Here is a 26525-nt window from a genome sequence, read left to right as displayed (position 1 = left end):
TTTCTATATTAAGTAGTTAGGGAGAAATTTTTTTTACCCAATCCTCTAGCACATTAAACTGGAATCATATTGCTACAATATGCAAACTCAATCGGATTCTAAAATATATGTTTAGAATTGATCAAACCATCTTTTTTTTTATCTTAGTATATGTGACTAAGGTAAAAATAATAAATTAGGTTTTACCTAATTAAATCCAACTAATTAGACTCTAACACATAGACTTAGAGTTTAATTTTGATTAATCCTAATATATAATTACGGATTAGTCAATACTTCACCTTATGACGAACCCAAAGTAAATATAACTAAGCTCTTATGTATAAGTTTAGGGCTTAGTTTCACTTGACTCTAAGATATAAAATTTGAGTTTGACTTAAAATATTCGAGCTCATCCCAACACATATATTTAGGATGAAGGCTTAAACTAAATACCAAGTCAAATTTCATTGGACTTTAACACATACATTTAGTGTTCAATTAACCAAATCAAACTCTAATGCATCTAATTAGAGTTTAATTTCAATTAAATCTGATTAAATCCCAATGTATACATGAAATTTAATCAATCTTTCATCTTAGGGTGAACAACGTTGAGCTCCGAAACATATAGAACCCAACCAAATCAACTTAATCATATACTTTGGGCGTCTTAGAATATATAACTAAGGTTCAATTAAAATTAAGTTCAACTGACCGTCATATCGTTAAATTAAGCACTCTCTCTTTTTATCCTCTATTTATGTATATTGGGGGTATGCCCTTGGTTAAAGCCATGTAATTGAATGATAAACTATATTATAAAATTCTTTTTTGTTCAATTCCAGTTTATTTCTCATTCAGCATTTCAGAGGTCACTTAATCGAAGGTGCCCTAATATTTAATAGGGGTAATTAACAGTAAATGCTTGCATTTATTGAAAGCCATGAATCCACAATACTTGAATCCTATTTATATATATTTAAATATTGATCCGAATCATGAATACCATCCTATGGAAAATCAAAATAGATTAACCGTGCGAGGTAAGTCATTTGTGGTCGCAGACAAATTATAGACTATCTTAATCTCTTTATTGCTTGATTGTTTATATATCGTGGTATATAATATAGTTTGCTATTATTTTTTTTATCTAATCTACTTTATTTTGTAGCTCTCTATTTTTATATTCTTAAAAATTATAACTGTTTATGCTAGTAACATAAATTTATAAAAAAAAAATTGATTTACTAGTCGAATTTTAACCCCGAATTTTTAATTGATGAACATATAATTTTCGTATAAACTGCGTATCTGAATAATTCGCAAACCTATTTTTTAAGCCGTATTTTTCAACGAATTTAAACATTAGAATACGAATTTTTTTCGTATTATACTTGTACTGAATTTTTTCCCAATTCGAATTAACTAACTATGTGTTATTTATTGTATGTTGTGATATTTCAAATAACATGTTATATTATAATTTTTAATAATTATTTAAAAAATATAGGAGCAACAAAAAAAGGAACAATATACCAGTAACCTGCTTATCCATCCGCACGCTCTTAGGCTGATATGGACAAAGATGTAGACTGTCCAAAAATTTACAAATAAATTTTATCTATGTCTATATAATCCACAAGTATAATTCAAATTTTAGAGATAAATAAGACAACTCCTTAAAAGTTTATAAATAGCTTTAAATTTTAAAATTGTACATATATCCTTCTAGACTTTCAATACCTACAAAAACATCCTTCCGTTAACTTTCGGTACTTATCCGTTAAAATTCTCTTTTTCGTGATTGCTAAGAATCACACCATAAAAAATAAAAAATAAAATAAAAAATAAAAAATTGAGCCAGATCTGCAACCCACTTTAGGTTGTGGTCCTATAACAATTCAAATCCAATGGCTACCTTTTCTTCACTTATTTTATCATTTTTTCATTTACTAAAAATTAAAAGAGATTGTAGCGCCAATATACTTGCAGATTAAGATTATAATAAATGTAGTAGTATAGTAACCCGAGCAATGCAGCGAGTTGATATTATATTAACAAAATTTTTTATTTATTATAACTTGAAAATAAATTTTTGTAAAGAATTTAAACAAACCATTTGATTTGATTTATTCTCAATAGCCATGAGATGATCATCTTAGGGTTATCCTTTTGTCAACGAATGCTCCAATTACACTCGTAGTTGAAGGATGAGCATCTACATTGATAAGTCGAGCATTGTATACGCCATTAGTCTGATGGATCTGTTTATCATAAAGAGATTTGTTGTTTCTGACATTACTTCATCTTAATTGTTATTTGAATAAAAAGATCACAACAAATTTTTGGTAAAAGTTGTATCTTGGCTCGAGTGGAGATAGCAGCTCTCTTCTGCATGTTTATGTAGAAGTCATGTCTTTGTAAGAACTTTTATATATATGTCCAACAATATCCTCTAGTACATAAATATACCCTTCGAAAGTGCAAACTCAGAAAACAAATACCTTTACCTCACTACATGTAATCTATAGAAATTGGTTTGTATTAGAAGTCCTTTATTAAGAAGTGATTTAAAAGAATAAGTATGTACATAACAAAAAGAAAGTTTCTAAAGAGCATAAATAAAAATTCAGATTTTATAAGGACCTACATAAATAGCTAATTTTGAGATTTAAATAGAATTTATAGTTGGTAGTGTTTACAACATAATTGGCCATATTGTTTCCTAAATTTTTGCAACATAAAAATTTAATTCAATTCTGCAAAATTTTCTTTGTATTTTAGTCATCTAGGTTTTCCCTTTCAATTCTAAATCTGCTTATCTAATGAATTATTTTCCAACAAAATTGGAAAGAAATTTCTACAATTGAAAGCTTTCATTCTTTTACTGCAGGACAAATTATGAAAAATATTACTGCTTACATTGGAAGGAAAAGCAAAAAGAAAGATATATATAGTAAGAGTGAGAAAGAAGAAAGAATGACTTCATATAATTAAGAAACAATTTATATAGTCGGAATATAGGTTTTGGATGCTGAGATATGCTTACCATAAAACACATAGTTGGCGATTTAACCCTTAGTAAGAATAGATTCATATATCTTATAAAATTTAAACAAAAGATGAAGAAAGACAATTAGTAATAAAGATGAAAATTATGCGTTATTCATCCAGTAGAAAATATCTAGCATCTAATAACACTATAGTATTTGAAGAAAGAAATCAACTACTATCAAAATATTAAAATTCATGGAAACAAATATATATATGATGACTTCTTGATAAACCTTGTTCAAGTTTACTCTCACTTAATACTCATCCTAAACATCTTTGTTACAGTAATATGAAACACATTACCGATCGTCCCTAAAGCTAGTGGCAAAGGACTTGGTGGTTGGTACCCGAGGCCCAAGTTCGAATCTTAGTTGATTCACATTTCCAGCTAAGTTTATTTCTAAATGAAGTAAACGAAGCGGGTAGCGTGCTACCTATCTCTCAAAAAAAAAATAGTAATATGAAACACATTAGATATAAGAGCTCTAATAAATCCAACTTCAAGCCAACTTTATAATATGATTTGAAAGAGCTATGATTTGAAAAAGTGCTACTCCAACCATTTTCATAATTTCCTTTCATTCTTTTTCTTAAATAGATAATAAAAGAAAATTAATATGAAGTCCTTCTAATATATCTCACCAAATTGGTTGCAAAAGAGATTTAAAAAAAATACTTAATCAGGATAACACAACAATATTTTCTCTAACTGTATTTAAGCATAAACATATAATAGTTATTAAAAAAATATAAGTAATAGATTGGCAAACGCGATGATGTTAGTGTCGTCCTTGTTGAGGGCGCAAAAAGCATCACAAAGGGGGCAGCCGGCGAAGGCGACAGCATTAGTGTTGTCCTTGTTGAGGACATAGGAGGCATCGCAGAGGGGGCGGCTAGCGACGGCAACAGCACCGGTGCCATTATGGTAGGACGTCCCCTACATAATAATCTTTATATAGCAACAATTCATAAAAATAAAAAAACACGTATAAAATTAAAAGAATGTCTAAAAATTTTCACTTCATCAAAAAATCAGAAATAAAAGTGCATCAAACATACCTCTGACACCCAATTTAAGGGGGTGCTATATATAATATCAATACTAACAAAAAAAGTATTAGGAGGTCTCATATCTACCAATTTTTTGTGAACAAAATTCTATTCAATTGTAATAGAATTGAAAAAAAAAAAAAAAAAAGAATGCCACTATTTCTGAACCTAACTAAAATCCAAATAATAAAACACATTAAGAAACATTCGTTCTTAATAGTGGGAGAGGACTTTGCAGCACGTGCTCGAAGCCCATTTTTGAAAACTTCCACGCCTCCTCCTCACTCCCACCATTGCCTCGAACGACGATGCCGCCATTGTTGCCTCCAGTGATGGCAACGTCGACAGCGACAACGACCCCTTCAGCGGCGACGGATGCCACGGTGTCTAGAAAAAAGGTGATAGAGAGAGACCGTCATTGACAAAGAAGAAAAAAAAAAGAAAAATAAATAAAGAGAGAGAGAGAATAGGTAGGTGCGGATGGGATGGCATAATTGGCGACAATTTTATATAGCAACAGGGAAAGAATTGGATGCATTAAGTGGAAGATCAACGGACGGGAAGGCAAAGGGTTAAAGTTCAAATTTGAAGGTGGAGAAATAGACATATTAATTAGTACTTTATGAAAAAATTAATTAGTACTTTATGGAAAAAGGAAAGGTTGCTATAAGTGAAAAAAAAAAAAAAAGAAATATTAAAAATTGGGTTCCACAGCCCACAATTAAGGATGGCTTGCCATTTGAATTTAGGTATTGAGATTAATAATAGTTTATAGATAGATACTATAGAAAGAGACAAAAAGAATGAAATAGAAAAAAGAGAGTAGGATTTAAACTAATAGAAAACCATAAGTTAAGGAAGGGGTACTTTACAAGATATTAAAAATTTAAAATGATGCATCAATTATTTTAAAACTTAAAAGAAATATATCAGTTATTTGTATGCTTTTAAAGGATATGCTAATATTTATCCCTTAATTTGACTATCTGAACTTGGGCAACCAGATCTCTAAAATCAACTAGTGATACCCAAATTATAATTAATGATTTAACACTATATCCAACAACCATTAATAAGGACTTGTTTGAATGTCAGAATAAGCTACCTTTTTTATTTAATTAGAAGGCGGGAGTTTAATGTTTTACTCTTTAAAAGAAAATGTTCGTGATATAATATAATAGTATATTTTATCCACAGAATATGTTATTTTATTTTAAACATTGTGTAGAGCTACTGTTCTTCCGGAAGCATAAAAGAGTTTATGCTTCCAACTTCTTGACCCTTGAATAGGATGACCCTTGAATAGGATGATAGTGATCCCTCATAAGGTTTAATGGTCATTCTAGAAAAATAATATTAATTCAAGGACTAGAATTAGTCAAAATGATTAATCCAAGGGTTAAAAATTTAAAAGCATAACATGAGTGGTGCTTCCGAAAGTACAAATAGTCAAACTTCTAAATGTTCGACCACATTTCTAGCTTCCAATTATAATAAAAAATTCTCATACTGAATGGGATATCACTGGATAACCTATTGCGATATCCAAATAAGGCCTATGCTGCTATGTTATACTATCCAAATAAGTGACAACAATTTTGTTAACAACACCATCCAAACAAATGCATGAATTAAGTGAACCACCATATAAACATATTAAGACTCCAAAAGGGAACTATCCATAAATGGATGCTACTATTAAGTGCAATGGATGCTGAGTTCTAATACATGCACATAAAAAAGAAAGCATGTACACTGAGAAATTTTAAGGTAATGAATTTACCTCCTGTTGTATGCAACTTCCACCCAAACAAAATCCCACTTCAGGCATGTTTCTTTCTATCAGAACATACTATTTACAACTTTCAAAGAAACCTGAACCAAAACTGAGGCGAGTTACCGCATTTACAGTAAAAGAAAACCATCTGAAAACCAAACCCTTGACTCAATAGTGCTGACATGCAGATCAAGCATCTTCTTTACTGCTTCTTTTTTGTAAACTTCTGTACTCCAAAGCATTTTTACCCGAATTTCTCTTTTCCGCGTAATTTTCTCTTTGAGGCGACGACCTTTTTGATGTTGAATACCCATCTCAACACAGATGACAGCATCCGCCATCCCTTATACGATTTTCCGCTGTGGGTCGTTGTCTTTCGCGTTGACATCGCGATGAATCCCGTGACCGCAGCTCCTATATCGGCCGTGTCGAAAGCGGGAATACCCGAATCGATAAAATGGCCCCAGCTGTCGTCGCCAAGAAATGGTTGGCCGCTACACTCGCTAGTATTGTCAATAGTGTTGTAGACGAGAGAACTGTGAAATCTTTCCATGTCGCCCCTAGACTCTTCTGCACTTACCATGATTGGCGATGTACAATCGTCGAATATCCTCGTCGCTCCGATGGAGAAAATGTCTGGTGAGAGCATGCTCGAACGGCTCAAATCAAAGCAATCAGCCTCGACCACCGGGGATGAAAAGCCAGAGATGGCACCAGGAGACTCTGTCGCCGACTGAAATGAATGCAAATGTTTACCCAAGAGGTCCCGAGCATCGCAGGCTAACACGCTGCTCCAGTGTTGATATGCTAGTTTTACGACCACACGCGCTTCTTCCTGAATAGGTGTAAATAAATTAAATCGATTCATAAGAAACAAGCTGCTCCTTAGGAGTCGAAAAAGAAAAATAAGAATGAATTATTATTATCACTATCACTATAATCAACGTGATCAGGGCACAAAGATGTTTCTCGCACCTTCTCCTTATCTTCGAGATCCCGGATCGGGAGAAATCGCTGGTCACAAACTAATCCCATCACCTCTCCGACGACATTGAAAACGACACCGGATTTATTTTCACCGTCAGGGTGATAGTAGATATGCAACTGCTCGGTGAGAACGCAGGTCCTTGCATGTTCCACGGTGGCCTCCCACATTTTTGCCGACATGCCGCTGCCTAATATCTGCATAACTTGTGCACACGAGCAACAACCATGATTAATTTTTAATAATGACAGGGTAGATAAACTGCTAAGATGTCATGCAAAAAACAAAAAGAGAGAGAGAGAGAGAGAGAACAAGTAAATTGCACTACTAGTCCCTGAACTAGCCAAGTTTCAATTTGGTCCTCAAAATTTTTAAGTTAGGAATTCGAGGCCCAAAAAGGAACATCAATTTTACACTTCCTTAATGATTAAATTGGCCGATCAGCATAAGCTTGGCAACTTTGCAGAGTTTTAAATCAGATCTGAATTCGCAGGTTATAATACAACGCGAGACTACAAGTTGCCATTAAGTTGCTAATTTCTAGGAACTGAAGAAGACGATACACAAATAAATGATGAAGAGAAGTGCTAATACATTTCGAAGTCTTGTAGCGTCGAGGGAAAGTAAGGTGAGGAAGTCTTTGACAGTATTAATGTTCTCACAAGCCAATCGTTTGTGGAAAGCGCCGTCTTTGCCGATCTTCTCTAAGCGCCAAACCTCGTCTACCAGGGAGGGAGGATGATGCTTCTTGTACACTGCAAAAGGGGAACAAAGAAAAAAAAAAAAAGAGGAAAAAAGAAAACAGCTGAGACACTAGGATATATAAATATAATCAAAAAATCTGATTTATGCAATTAAAAAATGCACGTAAAAACCATTACTAATGTTTTTTTTTTTTTTTGAGAGATAGGCAGCACGCTACCCGCTTCATTTATTTCATTTAGAAAAACCATTACTAATGTTAAAAAGTAAAAAAAAAATCTTGACTACACAAGTAAAGACAAATAAAGGATTAAAAAAAAAGAAAGGAAAGAAATCCCTTGTGGTTTAATAATTAATAGTATAGTTGGTAATGCAAACAAAATATGGCATCGGTTAATTTCTCATCTGTAAGGTATACCCCAAAACGAACTTAGTTCATAAAACTTACCCGAATTCCAATTTTCCTAATCCTACTATAATACTAGGTATAGTGCTGCAACTTTCGACTAGGAACTGAAAAGTACTAATCAATCTAATGTAATTCCCCTTGATCCTCTCTAGCAACCCAGCAATTCACTTGCTGAGGATGGCTGGATTGGAGATGATGGAAATGGGAATTGAGACTTAATTCCGGATCCAATTAACAACCCTATGATGACTGGAGCTGAGGGATGGCTAATTGGAGATTATGGAATCAGGAGGCTGTGAGCTACAGACTGGGAAGAGAAGGGAGAGAAGGAGATAGGGAAGAAGGGAGGAAGGGAGAAGGAGAGGGGAAGGAGAGGAGAAGAGAGAATTGGGTTATTAATTTCTTAAACGTGTCCCTTACAATTTCTCTACTGTCTATTTATACCTCTATTACAGTATTAGACTAATATGCAAAGTTGAATAATAACAGGAGCAAAACTACTAGAGTTAATAATGCAGAATGGGCTTCTTAGGCCTCCTCTTATCTTTGGACTGAATTGCATGGCCATCGGACCCCTGAAGATGGCTCCAGAAAGCACCCTTGGGTTAATGGTGCTTAACCATTGCCCACTTCACTTAATGGACCCCGCGAACTCGACAACCAGATCCACCCGCCGCCTCTCACTTCGACTACTACTCAGATTCTCTCCCCCCATTCTTCTTCTCAACCCTAACCCTCTACTTGTCCTGCTATTACACTACTCCCTCCTTGGAAACGATCCTTGTCCTCAAGGATCGAAAGCCAGAAACTACGATTTGAGGAACCAGTAGTCTTCCCATGTCGCACAATCCTCTGGTAGGTTGCTCTATTTCACCAGTACTTGCGTCGTGGCGCGATTTCCCCACCGGCTCACATGGCGGACTAGCGGTCGAGGATCCCTTCTGGCTCGGCCAGCAGTTGACCCTCCTCACCCACCAAGGGCATTATTGGGGTGGTCGATGGGCTGCGCTTGAGGAGAGACACATGGAAGACTAGGTGGACTTTTGATCCTTCCGGTAGCCACGGGCGGTAAGCCTCCGAGCCGATCTTCTCTAATATCTCAAAAGGATCAAAGTAGCACGATAAAAGTTTTAAGTTTTTGCGCACCGCCACAATAAGTTGCCGGTAAGGTTGTAATTTGAGATAAACAAAATCCCCAACTTGGAATTCACGGTCCACCTTGTGCCGGTCAGCAAATTGCTCCATCCGGTGTTGTGCTTTATAGAGGTTGTCCTTCAGTTCCCTGTTCAGCTTCCCTCTTTTGCGCCCCCATTCTTGTACCCAGTCAGTCGTGCTCAGACCCAGGTTGGCCGCTAAATAGTTCGATGGTGGCTGGCCATACAGCACTTGGTAGGGTGTGGTGCCTAGCGAAGTATGGAAATTGGTATTATACCACCACTCAGCGTGCGTCAGCCATCTGAGCCACCGACGAGGTTGTTGAAAACTCAAACACCTCAAGTATGTCTCCAAGCACTTATTTAGTCGTTTCGTTTGTCCGTCAGACAGCAGGTGGTAGGCCGATCCCATATGTAGTCTCGTCTCTAGCATACGAAAAAAATTTTGCCACACCTGACTGGTGAAGATCCTATACCTGTCAAAGACGATATTTTCCAGCAACCCATGGAGTCGGTATACCGTGTCGAAGAAAGCCCTGGCCACATTCGATGCGGTATAGGGATGCGTCAAGGGGATGAAATAGGCATATTTGGTGAACCTGTTGACAACCACCATTATCGAGTCTTTACCTTCAGATTTCGGCAATCCTTTGATGAAATTCATGCTCACATCCTTCCAGATCTGATCCAGAACTAGCAAGGGCTAGAGCAACCCTGCGTATAGTTGGGTTTCCACCTTGGTCAAGATGCACACTGCGCACTGCTGCACTTTTTTTTTCACGTCTAACTTCAACCTAGCCAAAAGAACACCTATTTAATTCTCTTATAATGTGTCGTTGCCTGGAGTGCCCTCCCAGAGGTGAGTCGTGTATTTGAATCATTATCCTTTGTCACGCTTCACGTCCTCCACCAATATATAGCTTGTAGTGCACTAGATTTTACTATATATGCAAGTGTAAATAAAAATAGTGTGAGATACTATTTGTATTGGACTTAGAGAAGTAAAAGATAAGTCGGAAATGACTTGTGCTGAAATTAAAATAAAAATATGTGATTTAGAATTTTCTGTAACGAACGAGACATATTTCAGCTGAAATTTTCAATATCAGAAAATTATAAAAATTTGAGAATAGGTCGAAACTATTTTTCTGATGCCAGATTTAAAGTTTAATGTCATTCCGACATTCGAGAAATGAAAACGGAGCCTAACAGTAATCTGTTAAAGATTCTAATCGGTAGAGCTTTCGGTGACAAAAAATAATTCAAAACTAAAAAGTGAAGATAAATTACATCTAATTGACTTTAGTTGAGTCTGTACGTCAAATTTGAGCGCAAACGGACATTCAGAATGGCTCCAATCGGACGTATCAGATTTGAACTAGACTAAACTGTGAGTTATAATAGGTGCATGGGGTTCCTGCAAATTTGGCCAACCTATTTCTTCTTCCCTCACAGCCAGCCATCTTTCATTCACTCTCTCACACATGCACACATGAGAGAAAGGAGGAGAGGGTTCTCTCTTTCTCTCTAGCTCACACTCTCTTTCCCTCTCTTGTAATTTCTCCATTAAAGAGGAGATTTGGAAGAGATCAAGTTAGAAGAAGAAGATCAAGCTCAAAAACAAGCGAAGAGACTTAAAGAGCAAGTTGGCCATGGTGATTTTTTTTGTGATTTAAGTTAGGATTTGGATTAAATCCTTTAAAAATCAGATATTTGAGATCCTTAGGTGTTTCTAAACTAGTTTAATTAAAGGGTTCACTATGATTTTGGGTGTTCTTGAGGATTTGAAAACCTAGGGCATGGAATTGAGGTTTTTGTCCCTAAGAAAGTTGGAATCAAATTGATCTTATAAATCTCTAATTGAAGGTTAGGGAAACGCTAGACAACATTAATTAGGGAAACAGCGAGGGCTCGGCGATCGATTGAAAGAATCAAGCCCTAATTGAAGGTTAGGGAAACGCTAGACAACATTAATTAGGGAAACAGCGAGGGCTCGGCGATCGATTGAAAGAATCAAGCCGATTTTGAAGATTTCGTTCGTTAGGCTTTAAACATGCCAAATCCAAGTCGAAAAGTCAAATTGCTTGGAAATCTCAGCGATTGGTAATTAACTAAGGTGCGTGATTCTCTATGAAATGGTTGGATTTCTCTCCATGTCTCACTCTATTTATTGCATATATGTATATATGTGGGATTGTGTTTGTTAGGGTTCAAGTTATTCTTTTCCAAGTGAATTGCATGCTTCCCAAGTTAATAAGCAGACAATTGTAGTTGAGAACTTTATACTTCGGATACATGAGTATAGTGACATGTGAACCCTTGTGATTAGGGATGTAATGTGAGCCGTGCCGGCCTTCGGGCCAAAACGGGCTAGGGTCCGGTCCGGCCAAACCCGGATTTAATTTCGGGCCGGGCCGGGCAGGGCCCAAGTTCTCTACCCTCTGGCGCGGCACGGCCCTTTGGCCCGGAAGACACGGGCTATGCCCGGCCGGCCTACCTAAGTATTTATTTTTAAAATTTTTAAAAAACATTTAGTATGAAATTTAAAAATATAAATAATAAATATTTTTATTTAAATTAATATTTTGATTAAAACATTAAAAAATTATAAAAATAATTATACTAAATATTTTTAAAAAAAATAAATTTGTATTATTTATTTTTTTAAAAAAATGTAATAGATTTTTGGTCCATTGGACCAAAAGTCCTCCCGGGAGGAAAGCTCCTGGGGAGGAGAAGGAGCCCAAGGCAAATTGCCTTGGGCCATGGGGTGCGGGCCAGGCTGGCCCGGCTGGCACGGCCCAAGCGGGCCATGCAACATCATTGTGAGTGTTAAACATGATCCCAGTGATGAAACTATGGATTGGGTGCAGTCTATTGTACAAGTAGAGAACAAGGACATTGTGTGTCAAGATTGTACAAGTAGCATGCTCTAGGTATTTCGTCATAGCTGCATATACCAAGAGAAATTGCATGTTTAGCCATGTACATATAGTGTGATACTAGTATGTTGTCGTCGATGCACATGACTTGAGATAAGCATGTTAGGGATTGATAGATATCGGGATAGTGTTACAATGTTTAGTGGTGAGTTCTCAGGATGAGAGAACTGGATCATACTCGCATAGTCTGTTATAACTTGTGAAGGTCGCAACTCTACAAGCAGTAAACTCCGGAGTGTCACGCGTACGGGGATTGGGTCGCATTCTCGCCTCCCCGGCAGACGGCCAAGGTGGGTGGTTGGGTCGCTTTCTCGCCTCCCCACTTGGCTTAGAGATGTGAGTCGGGCTCAACCGTTGGTGAGCTGGTGCGATTGGGTCAGGAGGTAAAGAGGCATCAAGTTGATCATAGGTAATGGACCTCGTTGCATGTTGCAAAGGCATAATAGCGGCCATTTGCTTCAGTGTATGTATTAGGTGGTAGTGGACTACGTAGAAAGCCAAGGTAGGTGATTAGGTCGCTTTATCACCTCCCCAGATGGCTATGTTGTGAGTTAGGCTCGACCTTATGATGAGCCATCCTGATTTGGTCAGAGGTAAGTAGAAGGATAGTATAAGCATATTTTGTAACGTATTGAAACCCCGATAGCGATTATCGAACTTTAGCCAAATTGGTTAAAGAGCCGAGAGAAATGGATAGACAAAGTCCGGTTGACATTCCAACAATGATGGAAGGGTCAAAGTCGAATCCCGAGAGTGTTAAACAAGTTTTAGCATTGCTCGGCGCGATTTAAAAGTGAATAATGCGAATGGAAATAACGAACTTTAGCCAAATTGACTAAAGTGTGCGAATGAATTAATTGGGCGAGTTCCGATTAACCTACCAACAGTGTTGGAAGGGTTAAGAATGAATTCTAGAAGTGTTGGAAAGATTTTGGCATCGATCGGCGCGAAATAGAATCGAAACGAGCCAAAAATCGAAGTCTGGGCAAAATGTACCGGTACAACCATCGAGTTGTCACCGGTACAGATATGTGTACCGGTACAAAATCAAAGTGTACCAGTACAAATCCTGCGAAACCGAGAGAGTTGCTCTCGGGTTTGCTCTCTGCGTGATCGTGTAACCGGTGACAGAACAAAGTGTACCGGTACACTTTGGGTCTGGCAGCAAAATGAAAATTGCTGCAAATAAGAATAAGTGGAGGGATTTTTGGTAATTGTAGCACCTTATATATAACCCCAACACTCCTCTCTCCCTCTCCCACAGCCACAACACACCTCCTCTCTCATTTCTCTCTTTCTCTCTCTAGAACTCCCCCCAAAGAGCAAAAAGGAGTTGGAGAAGGGATTGAAGGTGGATTTTGGAGGCTTTGGAGGCTTGGGATCTCTCCAACAAGAAGGACCTTGGAGAGCTTTGGGCCAAGGTAAGGTTTTCATGAAAACCTAGGTTAGGTTTTGGGTTATGTCCTAAAAAAACTAGGTTTTGATCTTCTAATGGGTATAGAAACCTAGTAATGGCTTAAACACATGAAAACCCTAGTTTTCTTCATGTGCTCTAATGGTGAATTTTTAGGATTTACATTCTAAGCCATAGAATTGGTTTAGATGGTTCTAGATGAACTCCTAGATATTGGACAAGCTCTCTTTTGCTTGTTTTAGAGATCAAAACCTCGGATTTTGCAAATGGTGACATTAGGGCACCCAATTTGGGGCTTTTGCCTCCGAGTGTTTTTAAGGCAAATTGACCTTATAGAAACCTAATTAGGGGTATTCTCGGCGCATGGAACAACTCCGTTTGACGTTACGAAAAGGTTTAAGTGGAGTTATTGAGAAAAAACCTAATTTGGCTTCGTTTTGCCCCAGGTAAAAAAGTAAAGCTTCAAAAATTCCAAGAAATTCATCGTAGCATCCCTACAACCGTCTAAGGTGGGTGGTGCATTCCAAGGACCTCGAAATTCCTTTTATGTCTAAAGTGTCATATTTGAGCATATGTATGTATTTGAGCATATTGCATAGTAGTGTAATTGTAAGCTTCTTTTGCATGTTGTGAGTTCAAATGCATGTAAAATACTTGTAAGAATGTGAGAATTTTATTTACCTTATGTATGCATGAGAAATGACAAGAACTTAGTATCTTTAGAGAACAAAAGTGACATGTTGACATAATTATAGGGAGTGACATCAACGAGTCAAGATATGCTAGAGTGGACACTTAGAAAATAAGTGTGGCATCAATGAATGAGTACAAGAACAAGCAGTGTATATGACACTAGTAAAGGTTAAAAATGCAAGTAAATAGAGGTAGCGACATTATGACATAACAACCTTAGAGTTAAGGGTCATATGTGCATTGTTCTCCTTATACTTAAGGAATGGATTGGACTTGACATCCTTAAAGTTAAGGATGGGATCATACTCACCTGTAAGTCCTTACTCGAGGGTGGTAGCTCCCCCTCGTGCGATGTGCTCCGGAGTTGTCATCACTGGGTCGTAGCGAGTATCTCCCCAGAGGACGGTCTCGTCGGGTGTAGTGGGTATCTCCCCGATATTAAGGATTTGGTTGGTGAGTCGTTGAGGGCGAAACCTACCGGTTAGCCAAGAGATTGGGTAATAAAATTGTGATCTTGCATTCAACATGAGCATACTATTGAGCATTACATTTATTATTGTTCAGGCATATTAGCTGCATTTGTATAGTTTGGTTACTATCTATATCTCTTTTCTTCTATTATGCCTGATTTAAACCTAGTAGGAAAGTCGGCGTGGTTGGTTGCCGAACCCACTGAGAACTTTGTTGTAGTTCTCACACTCCATTTTCCACAGAGCCCAAACCGAACGAGCCGGTGGATGATCGCGGTAAGGGCATCGCGCCCTAGATAGAGACCACCCGAGTTGGTTTCACATTTTGGTTTAGTTGCATACCCTTTAGTTATCATCTTTTGTATTTTGATGATTTTAGTGTTATGAACATGTTAAATGAATGATGTAAAAGATAATTTATATTTCAATACAAGAATATTTATTTTGAGATCATGTGATGTAAAGAGAAGAAATAAAGCAAAAATGTAAATGAATTCCTAAGTGTAGTTTATTACTTTTACTATTGGCTATTGCTTGCCCTCGTGCAAGCCATTGTGTATACTTCCGCTTATGCAAATTTTTATTCTATTGATACTTATTGTTGAGCCTTGGGCGGACAGGGGAGGCTCTGTCCATTCGGCATCTGTTCGACGCTCTCGAACCGGCCAAAAGGATCGGGCTCGGACCGTGACATATTTGGTCTTGGGCCTCATTTCATTATGTAAAGGCATAGTAGTGTTTATTCCAGTTTATGCATAATATATTTGTTTACTACTTCTTGGTTATTGTATTTACTTATGCCTTGATTAGACCTAGTGGGAAAGTCGCCTAGGTCAGTGGCTGGACCCACTGGAAACTTCTTTTAGTTCTCACCTCCTGTTTTGCAACCACGAGCGGAGTGGCATTGGACCGAGGTGTGGGCATTGTGCCCTAGGTAACAGGGTCGCCAAGTTTAGGTCACCCTATGTACAAGCAAATAAGTGTAAAGGTATTTCGAAAAGAAGAATATATTAGAGAGCAAAAGCTATATTTTGAGGAAAAGGCATATAATATGTATTAAATTTGAGAATTGTATGTGAAAATGTGAATGTTCCAATATAGTAAGAGTTAGATTTAGATTCTTGCTTTTGTGATATGCCCTCATGCGAAACTGTGTAATGTTGTTTTTCCTGAGTGAAATTCAATGTATTGGTTTTATTTACGCCTTGTGGCAAGGTTTAAAGTGCCGTGGCACGGGGGCGTACCGTTATGTCCCTGGCACGGTACGGCACAGGCACGCTTGCGTGCCGACACGTGGCACGCTTGCGTGCCGATAGATACGCGTGACCTACTACTGGCATGCTTTGGCACGAACTTATTTCAGTTTTTTTTGTTCTAATAAACTCTTATAATGCTATTTTGAAAGATTTAAATAAATAATTATGAATATTTATTATATATACCTTACTACACTCATCAATTAATATGCATGTAAGCTTTTTATAAATAAAATACAACTATACCTGATGTAGAATAGAAATTAAAATACAATAATAAAATTCACAAGTACAATAATTATTTAAATTTACATCTTTATATAGAAATGACTGCTTAATTCGACATATATCGTCACGCTTGATCATATGGCGTATTGTCATCTGCAGATACAAGATTTATTTGACAATATTGATATAAGTATTGCTGGTATTGTGAGAAAGTCATATATTCCAGATATTACATCTATATTTTATTTTTTTATTCTTTTTAAAAATATCTGATCAAAATTTGTTTAGGATATCGATTTTTGTACCCTTGATTCACCGAAAGCTTCGCGGTACGACAATTTTTGACAAAATATTTTGCGAAGAAAAAATGGATGTCTGTGGTGGAAGCGGAGGGCTCGGACCGACAGGCCCGAGCCCATAGCCCACCACTGACATCCGAGGGGGTTGCGGGTGTCGGCCCAAGCCCGTAGCCCACCACTGACATCCGAGGGGGGTGCAAGGGGTTTCGCCCCCCGCGGTATGGATCAGATATGTCAATTAAAAATTTGCTACAATATAGAAGTTAAAAAAAAAAGGTATCCGCCAAAAAGCAAAATAAAAGTTGAAAAAATGACAATAAAGTGAAAAAAAAAAGACTATATGTGGCCTGAGAAGGGAGCTCGATACCCCAGAGAACAAAACAAAAAAGAAAAAGCCAAAAAAATAATAATAATAAAGAGGAAGCAGCGGCACGCGGCACAGTGCCGCGGCACATGGCCGCGTGCCGCTTTGTCTCGAGCGGCACGGGCCATGTGCCGCGACACCCAAGGGGGGTTCGAGACTCCCCCTGTATCGTGCCCCCTTCTTGGGGGCACCATACGGCACGCCCCGTGCCGTACGGCACGGGGCGGCACTTTGAACCTTGCTTGTGGGTCTGTGCACGCGCCCGCATTGCCTTCGCTGTGCAACGGGGCGAGGCGTGACATAGCCTCCCCTTGTACCTCAATAGTTCCTAAGTATAGGTGCATGGGCCCTCGGGTCTGAGGTTACACTCATCATCCTTGTAACTGTCAATTACTTCAGTCACCTAAAGTGGAATGGCGGCTGATATGGCACGACTGTGTCCTTCCTCTAAATTCCTTCTAGAGAGTGCATCGGCTGCCTTGTTCTCCTTCCCTTTCCGATACTAGATAGTGTAATCCAATCTCATTAGCTTGAGTATCCCTTTTGGCTGGATCGCCGTGGTTATCTTTTGCTCTAGCAAATATTTTAAGCTTTCGTGATCGGTCTTAATGACAAACTGTTTCGGACATAGGTAATGCCTCCATATGGAGACGGCCATCAGTATTGCGATAAACTCCTTCTCATAAGTCGATAGCCTCATATTCTTCTTGCAGATCCCTTTACTAAGGTATGCAAGTGGTTTTCCTTCTTGTGTCAAAACTGCCCCGACACCCTACTCACATGCATAGACTTCAATAGTGAATGGCTTCGAGTAGTCTGGCATTGCTAGAACTAGAGCCTCTGTCATGGCTCTTTTTAATCTTTCAAATGCAGCCTGTGCGAGCCTGTGCTTCTACTGACCAATTAAAGCGATCTATCTGTGATAATACCCAGTTAATCCTAGCAATCCTCGCAGCCCCTTGATGGATTTTGGAATTGGCCATCGCAACAGCGCCTTAATCTTAGCCAGATCTATGGACACTCCTTGAGCTATGATAATGTATCCCAAACAATCCACTTGTTGTTGCCCAAAAAAACACTTCGTTCTTTTTTGCATATAGTTGATTAGCTCTTAGGATGCTCAACAGTCTCCAGGTGGTTAGTGTGCTCCTCTAGGGATCTACTATATACTAATATCTCATCAAAAAAATACTAATACATACCTTCTGATCTAAGTTGCGAATACTTCATTCATAAGAGCTTGGAATGTGGCCGGAGCATTTGTGAGCCCGAAGGGCATAACCTGGAACTCGTAGTGCCCAAGATGAGTTTGAAATGTTGTTTTGGGTACGTCGTAAGGATGCATTCGGATTTGATGATACCCTGACAGCAGATCGATCTTGGAGAAGTACTTGACCCTCCTAGCTCGTCCAGTAAGTCATCTATAATTGGAATGGGGTACTTGTCCTTTATAGTCAATCTATTCAACTAACAGTAATCTACACCAAAGCGCCAGCTCCCGTCCTTCTTTTTTACCAGCAATACCAATGAAGCATATGGGCTATGGCTCATTTGTATCACCTCTATTTCCAACATCTCTCTTATCAACTTCTCCATCTCATTCTTTTGTTCATGTGTATACCGATAAAATCGAATGTTAACGGGTTGCACCCCATTGATTAGTGGGATTCAGTGGCCTTGAGGTCTCGTAGGATGTAAGCCGTTAGGCTCCAGGAAAATATCCTCGAAATTCTGCAGCACCACTTGCACCTCCCTCGGTATTACTTGTTTTTGCTCTACTTCAATTGGTAATAATTGAGCTATGGCACAGCAGCTCCCTTTCTATGAATTCCCTATGCAACTGCTTGGCAGTGATCCCTTTAAGCTTGCTATTATCAGTCATTCCCTTCAAGTCTACCTGCTTCCCTTCTTTGTTGATGGTGACTGTATAGCTGCCATAGTCGAAGGTAACAGGTCCGTAGGTCTTGAGCCAGTCGATTCCAAGTATCATATTAGAGCCTTCTAGCTAAATAACCCTTAAATCTACAAAATACTTCTCCTCTTGCATTTGCCATGCAAAATTACTACATTTGAGCTTACTCTGTACTTTTTGCCCGTTTGCGACGGTCACCAACAGGGGTGATGTAGTTGTGATAGTCGCCTTCGTCTCTTTGGCCATCACAATGTCGATGAAGCTATGGGTGCTCCCTATGTCCACAAGTATAGTTAAAGTCTTTCTCTTTGCTTCTCCTTGTATTTTGATGGCGTCGTGAGTATTTTCAACATTCAATGCATGCACCGACAGCCCTAATTCTTCTTCTTCCGCTCCTTCCTCGACCACTTCCTCCATCTCTTGTAGACTATCCACATCAAAGACCCCCGTCACCTCATCTGCTGCATATATGGTGTTCATAGTATGATGTTTGCATTGGTGACCTGGGGCATACTTGTACTTGTCAGTTGTCACTATATCTGAAGCATAGGCCTGCAACCCTTCGTTGCTCAAAGAGCTGCCGATTAGGGGATGTCCTGTCGGGAGGGTACTTGTTGGGTGGATTCCTGGGAGCTTCCACTGTTCTGGTTGCTGCTGGTGAACCTATCCCTTTATAATTACCAGACTGAATGGGGCCTCATTTTGTTCTGAGCATCACTTTACTCTTCTTTATCGTTGGCTGCTGCAGTTTGGCCTATTCAAAAGCTTGTGCCAGAGTTTTTGGTTAAAGCATTTTGACTGCTGACCTTAATTCCTTCTTCGGACCACTCAAGAAGCTCGATAAGAAATATTCCGGAGTGAATTGTGACTTAGTGGTTAACAGTCTGGCCCTTAACTGCTCAAATTGCTCTTGGTACTCCTCTACTGTTCCGTATTGTACTAATTTGTTGAATTCTTCTACGACATTGAGGCCCTTCGCATCGAACCACTTACACACCTCTTCAGCAAAACTCTGCCTAGTTCACTACTCCTCGTTCGACTAAATGCCCATAGAACTAGGTATCAGCTCAGGATTCTAGATGCACCACGGCTAACTCTAGTTTCTAATATTCTTTTATGCCATAAATCTCGAAGTATCTCTCACACCTCCTTATTCAATTCCTTGGGTTTTCAGCCATGAATGTCGGAATTTCTAATTTGTGTACTAGTAACTGAGAGTGAAACCTATGCGGTATGGGGAATACAATATTATCATCTTTTGTAGTATGATTGGGTGAAGTGAGTAAGATACCTCTTTCCTCTTGGCTGATTGTTGATGGGGTGCCTTTTAGGGGTGTTTCCTGTTGGGAATTCGTCAAGATTTCCATGATTTGCTCCAGCTTCTTAGAGGAATTCGCTGCTTTCTCTGTATAAGGCTTCATAGGGGGTGTTTGCCCTAGCTTTTAAAAAGCACTTTTGGATTGAAAAGTGATTTTCAGCTCAATAGAGCGTTTGGCAATCTCATTTTTAAAATCTGATTCTGCTTTTCAGAATCAGAAAATTGATTTTGAAGGCCCAGAATCAGAAGCAGAAAAAGCTGCTTTTTGAAACCTGATTCTGATTTTGGACTAAAACATCAAATTTTTATTTTAATTTTAAGTTCAATGTTTAAATTTAAATTTAATTTTAAATTTTAATTTTCATATTCATTTTTGAATTTTTAAATTTTAACTTTTAAATTTTAAAATTTGAAAAATAGATTTCAAACTTTAAATTTTAAATTTCAAATCTCAATTTCAGATTTTAAAATTTCAATCTCAAATTTCAGTAAAAATTTAAAAGTTGAGTTAAGTTGAGATTTTAGATTTTAAAATTTAATTTTTAAATTTTAAATTACAAGTTTATCTTTAAATTAAAATTTCAAATTTTTAAAATTTAAATTTTAATATTCAAATTTTAAATTTTAAATTTAAATTTTATATTTCATAATTTATTCAAATTTCAATTTCAAATTCAACATTGAAATTCAAATTTATATTATATTTTTAAATATTAAAATTTTATATTTTAAATTTCATAATTATTTATATTTTTAAATTTAAATTTTAAATTTAAATTTAATTTTAAATTTTAAATTATATTTTTAAATTTTAAATTTTAAATTTTTAAAATTTATATTTAAATTTTAAATTTTAAATTTTTTAAATTTATATTTTAATTTAATTTTAATTTTAATTTAATTTAAAGTTTGAAATTTAAAATTTAAATTTATATTTTTAAATATTAAAATTTTATATTTTAAATTTCATAATTATTTATATTTTAAATTTATATTTATATTTTTTAATTTTTTAATTTATATTTTATATTTTATATTTCACTAATTATTTAAAATTTTAAATTATTTTTTAAATTAAAATATCAAATTTTAAATTTTGTACAATTTTGAAATTTAAAAATTTTAATTTTAATTCAAATTTAAATTTAGATTTTAAAATATTTTAAAATAAAATTTAATAAAAATATTAATTTATGCAAACATCAAAAAAAATTTGCCAAACTACTTTTCAAAATCACTTCAGAAAAATCGCTTTTATCTAAACTCAGCCAAAGACTCTACAACATTTAACCAAAATCACTTCTCCAAACCAAAATCACTTTTTGAGAAATCACTTTTTCAGAAGCTAGGCCAAACGGGCCCATAGTTGGCTTGTCCTTCAGCATGGATTGCCTCGATCCGATTACTTAATGCATTGAATTTCCTCTCGTTGCCCTTTGAAAGCTCTCGAAGCTGCTTCTTTAGCACGTGTACATGCTTGTCCAACACTTTTGAGTCGGGTGTCGTCCGCCATTGATTTGCTGACGAACCAGAATCGGTTCTCTCTCCTTGACCCAATGGTCACCCAGTTTGCTATGATTCCCAATACTCGGGAGGATCTGATAGACCCCCGCGATGAGACCTTTTGTCGAGATCCAACCGTAGTCGGTTCTCGCAGCTCGAATGTCTTGTTGCTGTGTTGTTTCAAGATTCGAGGAATCGAAATCAACGTGCAACTACACTACGCTTGCCCTCGGAATCGTGTCGCTTTGACACCATTTGTAATTCCCCTTGATCCTCTCTAACAGCCGAGCAATTCCTTTGCTGAGGATGGCTGGATTGGAGATGATGGAAATAGGAATTGAGACTTAATTCCGGATCCAATTGTCAACCCTATGATGAGTGGAGCTAAAGGATGGCTAATTAAAGATGATGGAATCAGGAGGTAGTAAGCTACGGGCTGGGAAGAGAAAGGATAGAAGGAAATAGGGAAGAAGAGATGAAGGAAGAAAGAAAGGGGAAGGAGAGAAGAAGAGAGAATTAGGTATTAATTTCTTAAAAAGTGTCCCTTACAATTTCTCTACTATCTACTTATACCTCTATTACAATATTGGACTAATATGCAAAGTTGAATAATAACAGGAGCAAAACTACTAGAGTAATAATGCAAAGTGCACTTCTTGGGCCTCCTTGTGTCTTTGGACTGGATTGCATGACCACCGGACCCCTAAAGATGGCTCCAGAAAGCACCCTTGGATTCTCGGTGCTTAATCATCGCCTACTGCACTTAATAGGCTCCGCAAACTTGACCTGATCCATTATTCAACTAAGTTGACTCGCCGCCTCTAACTTTGACTACTCCTAAGATTCTCTCCCTCCACTTGGTCGGTCTTCTTCTTCTCAGCCATGTTCCTCTACTTGTCCTACCATTACATCTAACTAATGATGGATCTCCCCATAATCTTTTTTATGTGGTTTATAAACTCAAAGAGGCCATTAACGAGGCCAAGAGTGTAGTCACCAAATGTACCCAACAACTTAATCGGGTCAGTGCAAATGCACGGAGACCCCCTCAACTAAAGGGGCCATCTTGGTATAGACCTCTAAACCGCTCCTTACAGATATCACCTGGAGTCTGCTTGTTGTGATTTGAGTTACTTCCATCAGATGAAATGAAATTCTATTAGCTAATGGACTTGTTAATTTTTAATGTTTAGGGGTCTATTTCAATATGCTTGTAGCTGAAAGGTTCTCCAGACATTTTAACCATCAGGTAGACATTAGCTATAACAGTTATATATATAAATTATAGCATAAAGGAAATGTAAACAAATGAATTTAAATTGAACACTCGATGTTTCACAATCCTGATCCTCCTGAGCTTATATAATATTTAGCCAACAAAAGTTAATTCTATGTTTTAATGAACCTTCGATATTTGGTTTTGTGGTATCAAATAAAGCCAGAATTTTCTCTATTGTTGATATTTTTATACTTATACCCAGAAATTGACTTCATCTGGCTATTCCCAATATTTGATTTTCAATGTCTATTTTTCAGAAAATAGAACCGAAAGTCTAAACATGTTCGACTTGATTTCTCCACAAAAACCATTTAACTGAAATTCACAACAGGCATAGCAATTGAACAAAAACAGATCTATGAATACACAAGCTTTAATTAGTTGAACTCTATGATATAAAAAATTAAAAAGAAAACAAAATAAAAACAAAAAAAAATACATCATATTGTGAATCCCTAATTCGGAAGGTAATTTCATCTTAGTACGTGAAATAAGTTTGGAACTACACAATTCGGAGATTTGTGATGAACTTAGATCATGCCTAATAGATATGGCATTGAACATGAAATATATATAAATTCTTCAACAACCAATATAATTAAACTTCTACTAGATCAAGGAAAGAAAACACAATTGTGATAAACATTAAAACCAACTACAAATGAAGTGGACCAAACGACTAATTACTAGAATACATATGGTCAGCAGATGAAGGAAACTGTAAGCATCTTTCCAATAACATAGGAAGTACTGGAGACGAACTATCATCCCGATGGAACAACCTTCAGTACAGCACATTTCTTGAGTGCTTTTGAACTAAATTAGAAAGTAGGAAAATTCACTAAAGCACCTGGTTCACCTTATCATTGTAAATAGTACAATGAAATAGGAATTTGAGAGAAGTACGTCAAGATATTGTTACCAACTAAATGAATAAACTCAAATGAAAGATGAACTTACATTCCCCGCGATGGTCCTTGACCATGAACGACTCAGTCTTTGCTTCTCTTACTCTGACGCCATTGAAATAACCATCTGCAGTCCTCGCACCTAACTTAAACTTCCTACTGCGTGTCCAGCTAGAGTTATCTGTGAATGATAGCTCCCCTACTACACCAATTCCTTGTTTAAGATCAACAAAAACATCTCCAGTAAGCAGTGATCGTTTTCCTTCCCTTTCCTTCACAATATTATTGCTAAATTCCTCGAATGTCCAATTATCCTCTTCATCACCTTCAAAATCACCCTCCAAAACCACTATTTCCACCTTCATCGAGGACTCCTGACCAGAGGTGATAACTTGTCCAGTCACAGCATCAACTAAAATTATCGTTATGCCAGAAGAGTCCTCCCCTTCGATCCTAGCACCAGTGAATATAGGAAGAGAAAGCTTATTCTTGAATTGCAGCTGTAAGCTTCTCGAGGTAGATGGAGATATTTCTTTCACACTTTGTCTACAAAATAAGACTCATTTAATTGTGAATAAAAAACAAAAGCACCTCCGGATATTAAATAAAAAAAAGTTGGGTCTATATCTTTCGAGCCTATCAACAAGCGGAGCTCATACCTTGTCATGCTAGACAAGTAATTTGCAAAAGCTGACTCAACTTCTTCTTTTACCTATTTAGAAAGTGAAGAGAAAATTAGAAAGCTTTTTTAACTGTAGAAAAGTCTCTACAGTTGTAGAAAGGTTCAGATTAAAAATGCAGAGAAAAAAAAAATACACCGATGAAGCAATTATTATTTTTGACTGATATTATTGACCACAGGAAAAAACAAGTACCAAATAATCTAGAATGCATTGCGTATCACTAACTGCACCATAGATCCTATACTTCAAAACGCAGGGACAATCATGTAAGTGACTGCACTTATATTGCAACTCATCGTACACAAAGAAGGTCGTTACTGTGAGAAAAATAGGCCATTGCATGCATATAGCAACAAATCATAGCTTGTTTTTGTCTTAGATTCATTGTGCATTAGATTATAGGCCATTGCATGCATATAGCATCTAGAATGCGTTTTGTTTTAGATTCATTTCCGTTCATATATTCTACTAGGCAATGAAGAATCTTCCTTATGGAAGACTATAGAAACCATATAAAAAGCAAAATATAGTATAAAGCGGATGTTTAATTCATCAAATGCATACAGTTTTACATGCAGAGAGGATACAGCATCTTACAATTCATTCCTATTTTTGGAACTAAAAGGCTATCTAAAGACTACACATAGCCCTACTTCAGCAACAAAATGTTCATTTAGAATTGTTAGGAGAACTTGTCAGGAGAACTTCTCACACAGGAAGAAAATAGATCGCATAGGACTAAAATGGAAAACTTGCCAGGAGTGCACATAACATTAAAATGTTCTGTGTTATAAGTTTAATAGAGCTAATAATATTTACAAAAAAAAACTCCCACTATCATAAACTTTCTTGGCACTTTCACAGATTGAGTAGTAACCATAGGATATGTTACATAAATTTCTTTTCCTAAACTCCAAAAAACTTTTATCACATATGGTTCATTCAACTTTGAGGGTAAGGGTAAGGCAAAAGAGAGATTGCTTACAACTTTTCGAATCAGAGGTTCTACAGCTGCGACAAACTTGTGAATGTTTTGAGTCCTCATAACTTCAGTTATTACCCTGCAAAACCATTCAAAAGATCACACCATTGAAAACCCAAAACATTACAGCTAAAAAGAAAATAAAACCAAGTTCAAATTCCAAACCACAAAGAGTATTTACACTTCAATTTTTGGTCTAGCATGAAAATCTTACACCAACTTGAAAACAGCCAACAGCCACTTGATTCCTCACCAAAAGGAAGCAAAGCCCGACTAAAAGTTCAATTCTTTTTATTGAATATATTCTATCCACATTTTCTGGGTCGTGTAATAACAGCAACAATAACAACAGTAAGGAAAAATAGCTCAGACCAGCCTAAAAGTTGCTGCAAATGCACATCAAAAACCGGATTCGAAAAGTTAAAAGAAACTTAGATAAATCATTAATTCATTTCTATCAAACATCTCACAGTAGTCTCACTTAACAATCATCAATCACATGAAAATCAATTGATTCTAACACCCCTAAATACATCTAAGCATTCAAAAAGGGAAGGAGTAGGGCCAAATCAGTATCACGCGTAATAAAAACTTGCAAAACTTAAGGTTTATATATTTTGATTGAAGTATCGATATACGGTATACGGAGACCACCTCAAATATAGGGCATTTTGAGATAAGCTCCCGAAGTTTATAATTTTCTCTTCTTCCGACCGACGCCCATCTCAACTTTCATTTATTTTGATTTCAGTTATCTTAGTAAATCAAATTAAAGATTCTGCTAAATTCATCGGTGATCGCGTCAAATTTTACAGCTCCTGCTGTATTTTCAGCTTACAAAAAGTGAGAATTCTCTTGATAATTAACAACTTATAATTACCAGAACTGTTGCATTTTTTTTTTTTTGCTCTTTTTTTAACTAATTCTTCGTCATTTGATATTCCGGCGAAAGTATTTTTCTCTTGTTGTCACAATTGTTAACTGTTTGCTGTCCTCTATACAAGTTTATTGTAGAATTCTACTTAAAAAGGTTTTTTCTTTAAAAAAAAAAAAAAAAAAAAAAAAACTCCAACAATGCCAACGGAGGCCTAATCTACGCATTTTCTTTTTTTTTCCCTCAAACTTTCTATTTTTTTTTTTAAAGTTCGGGTGATCATCTAC

The 26525-nt window shown here is 36.8% G+C and overlaps 1 protein-coding gene across 1 annotated transcript; it reads right to left on the bottom strand.

The window, feature by feature from the left end:
* LOC109720503 (calmodulin-binding protein 60 A-like) lies at window positions 5735-25466 on the bottom strand. Its single transcript, XM_020247664.1, has 6 exons — window positions 25368-25466; window positions 24359-24411; window positions 23752-24245; window positions 7443-7603; window positions 6839-7045; window positions 5735-6698 (listed from the first exon to the last, which is right to left on the bottom strand). Exons 1-6 carry the CDS (start codon window positions 25425-25427, stop codon window positions 6108-6110), a joined length of 1566 nt encoding a protein of 521 aa, XP_020103253.1. The 5' UTR covers window positions 25428-25466; the 3' UTR covers window positions 5735-6107.

The sequence above is a fragment of the Ananas comosus genome, linkage group 14 (assembly GCF_001540865.1).
Source record: "Ananas comosus cultivar F153 linkage group 14, ASM154086v1, whole genome shotgun sequence".
Classification (NCBI taxonomy): domain Eukaryota; kingdom Viridiplantae; phylum Streptophyta; class Magnoliopsida; order Poales; family Bromeliaceae; genus Ananas; species Ananas comosus.
Note: the sequence above shows the minus strand (reverse complement) of the source record. Positions and strands in the feature narration are given on the sequence as shown.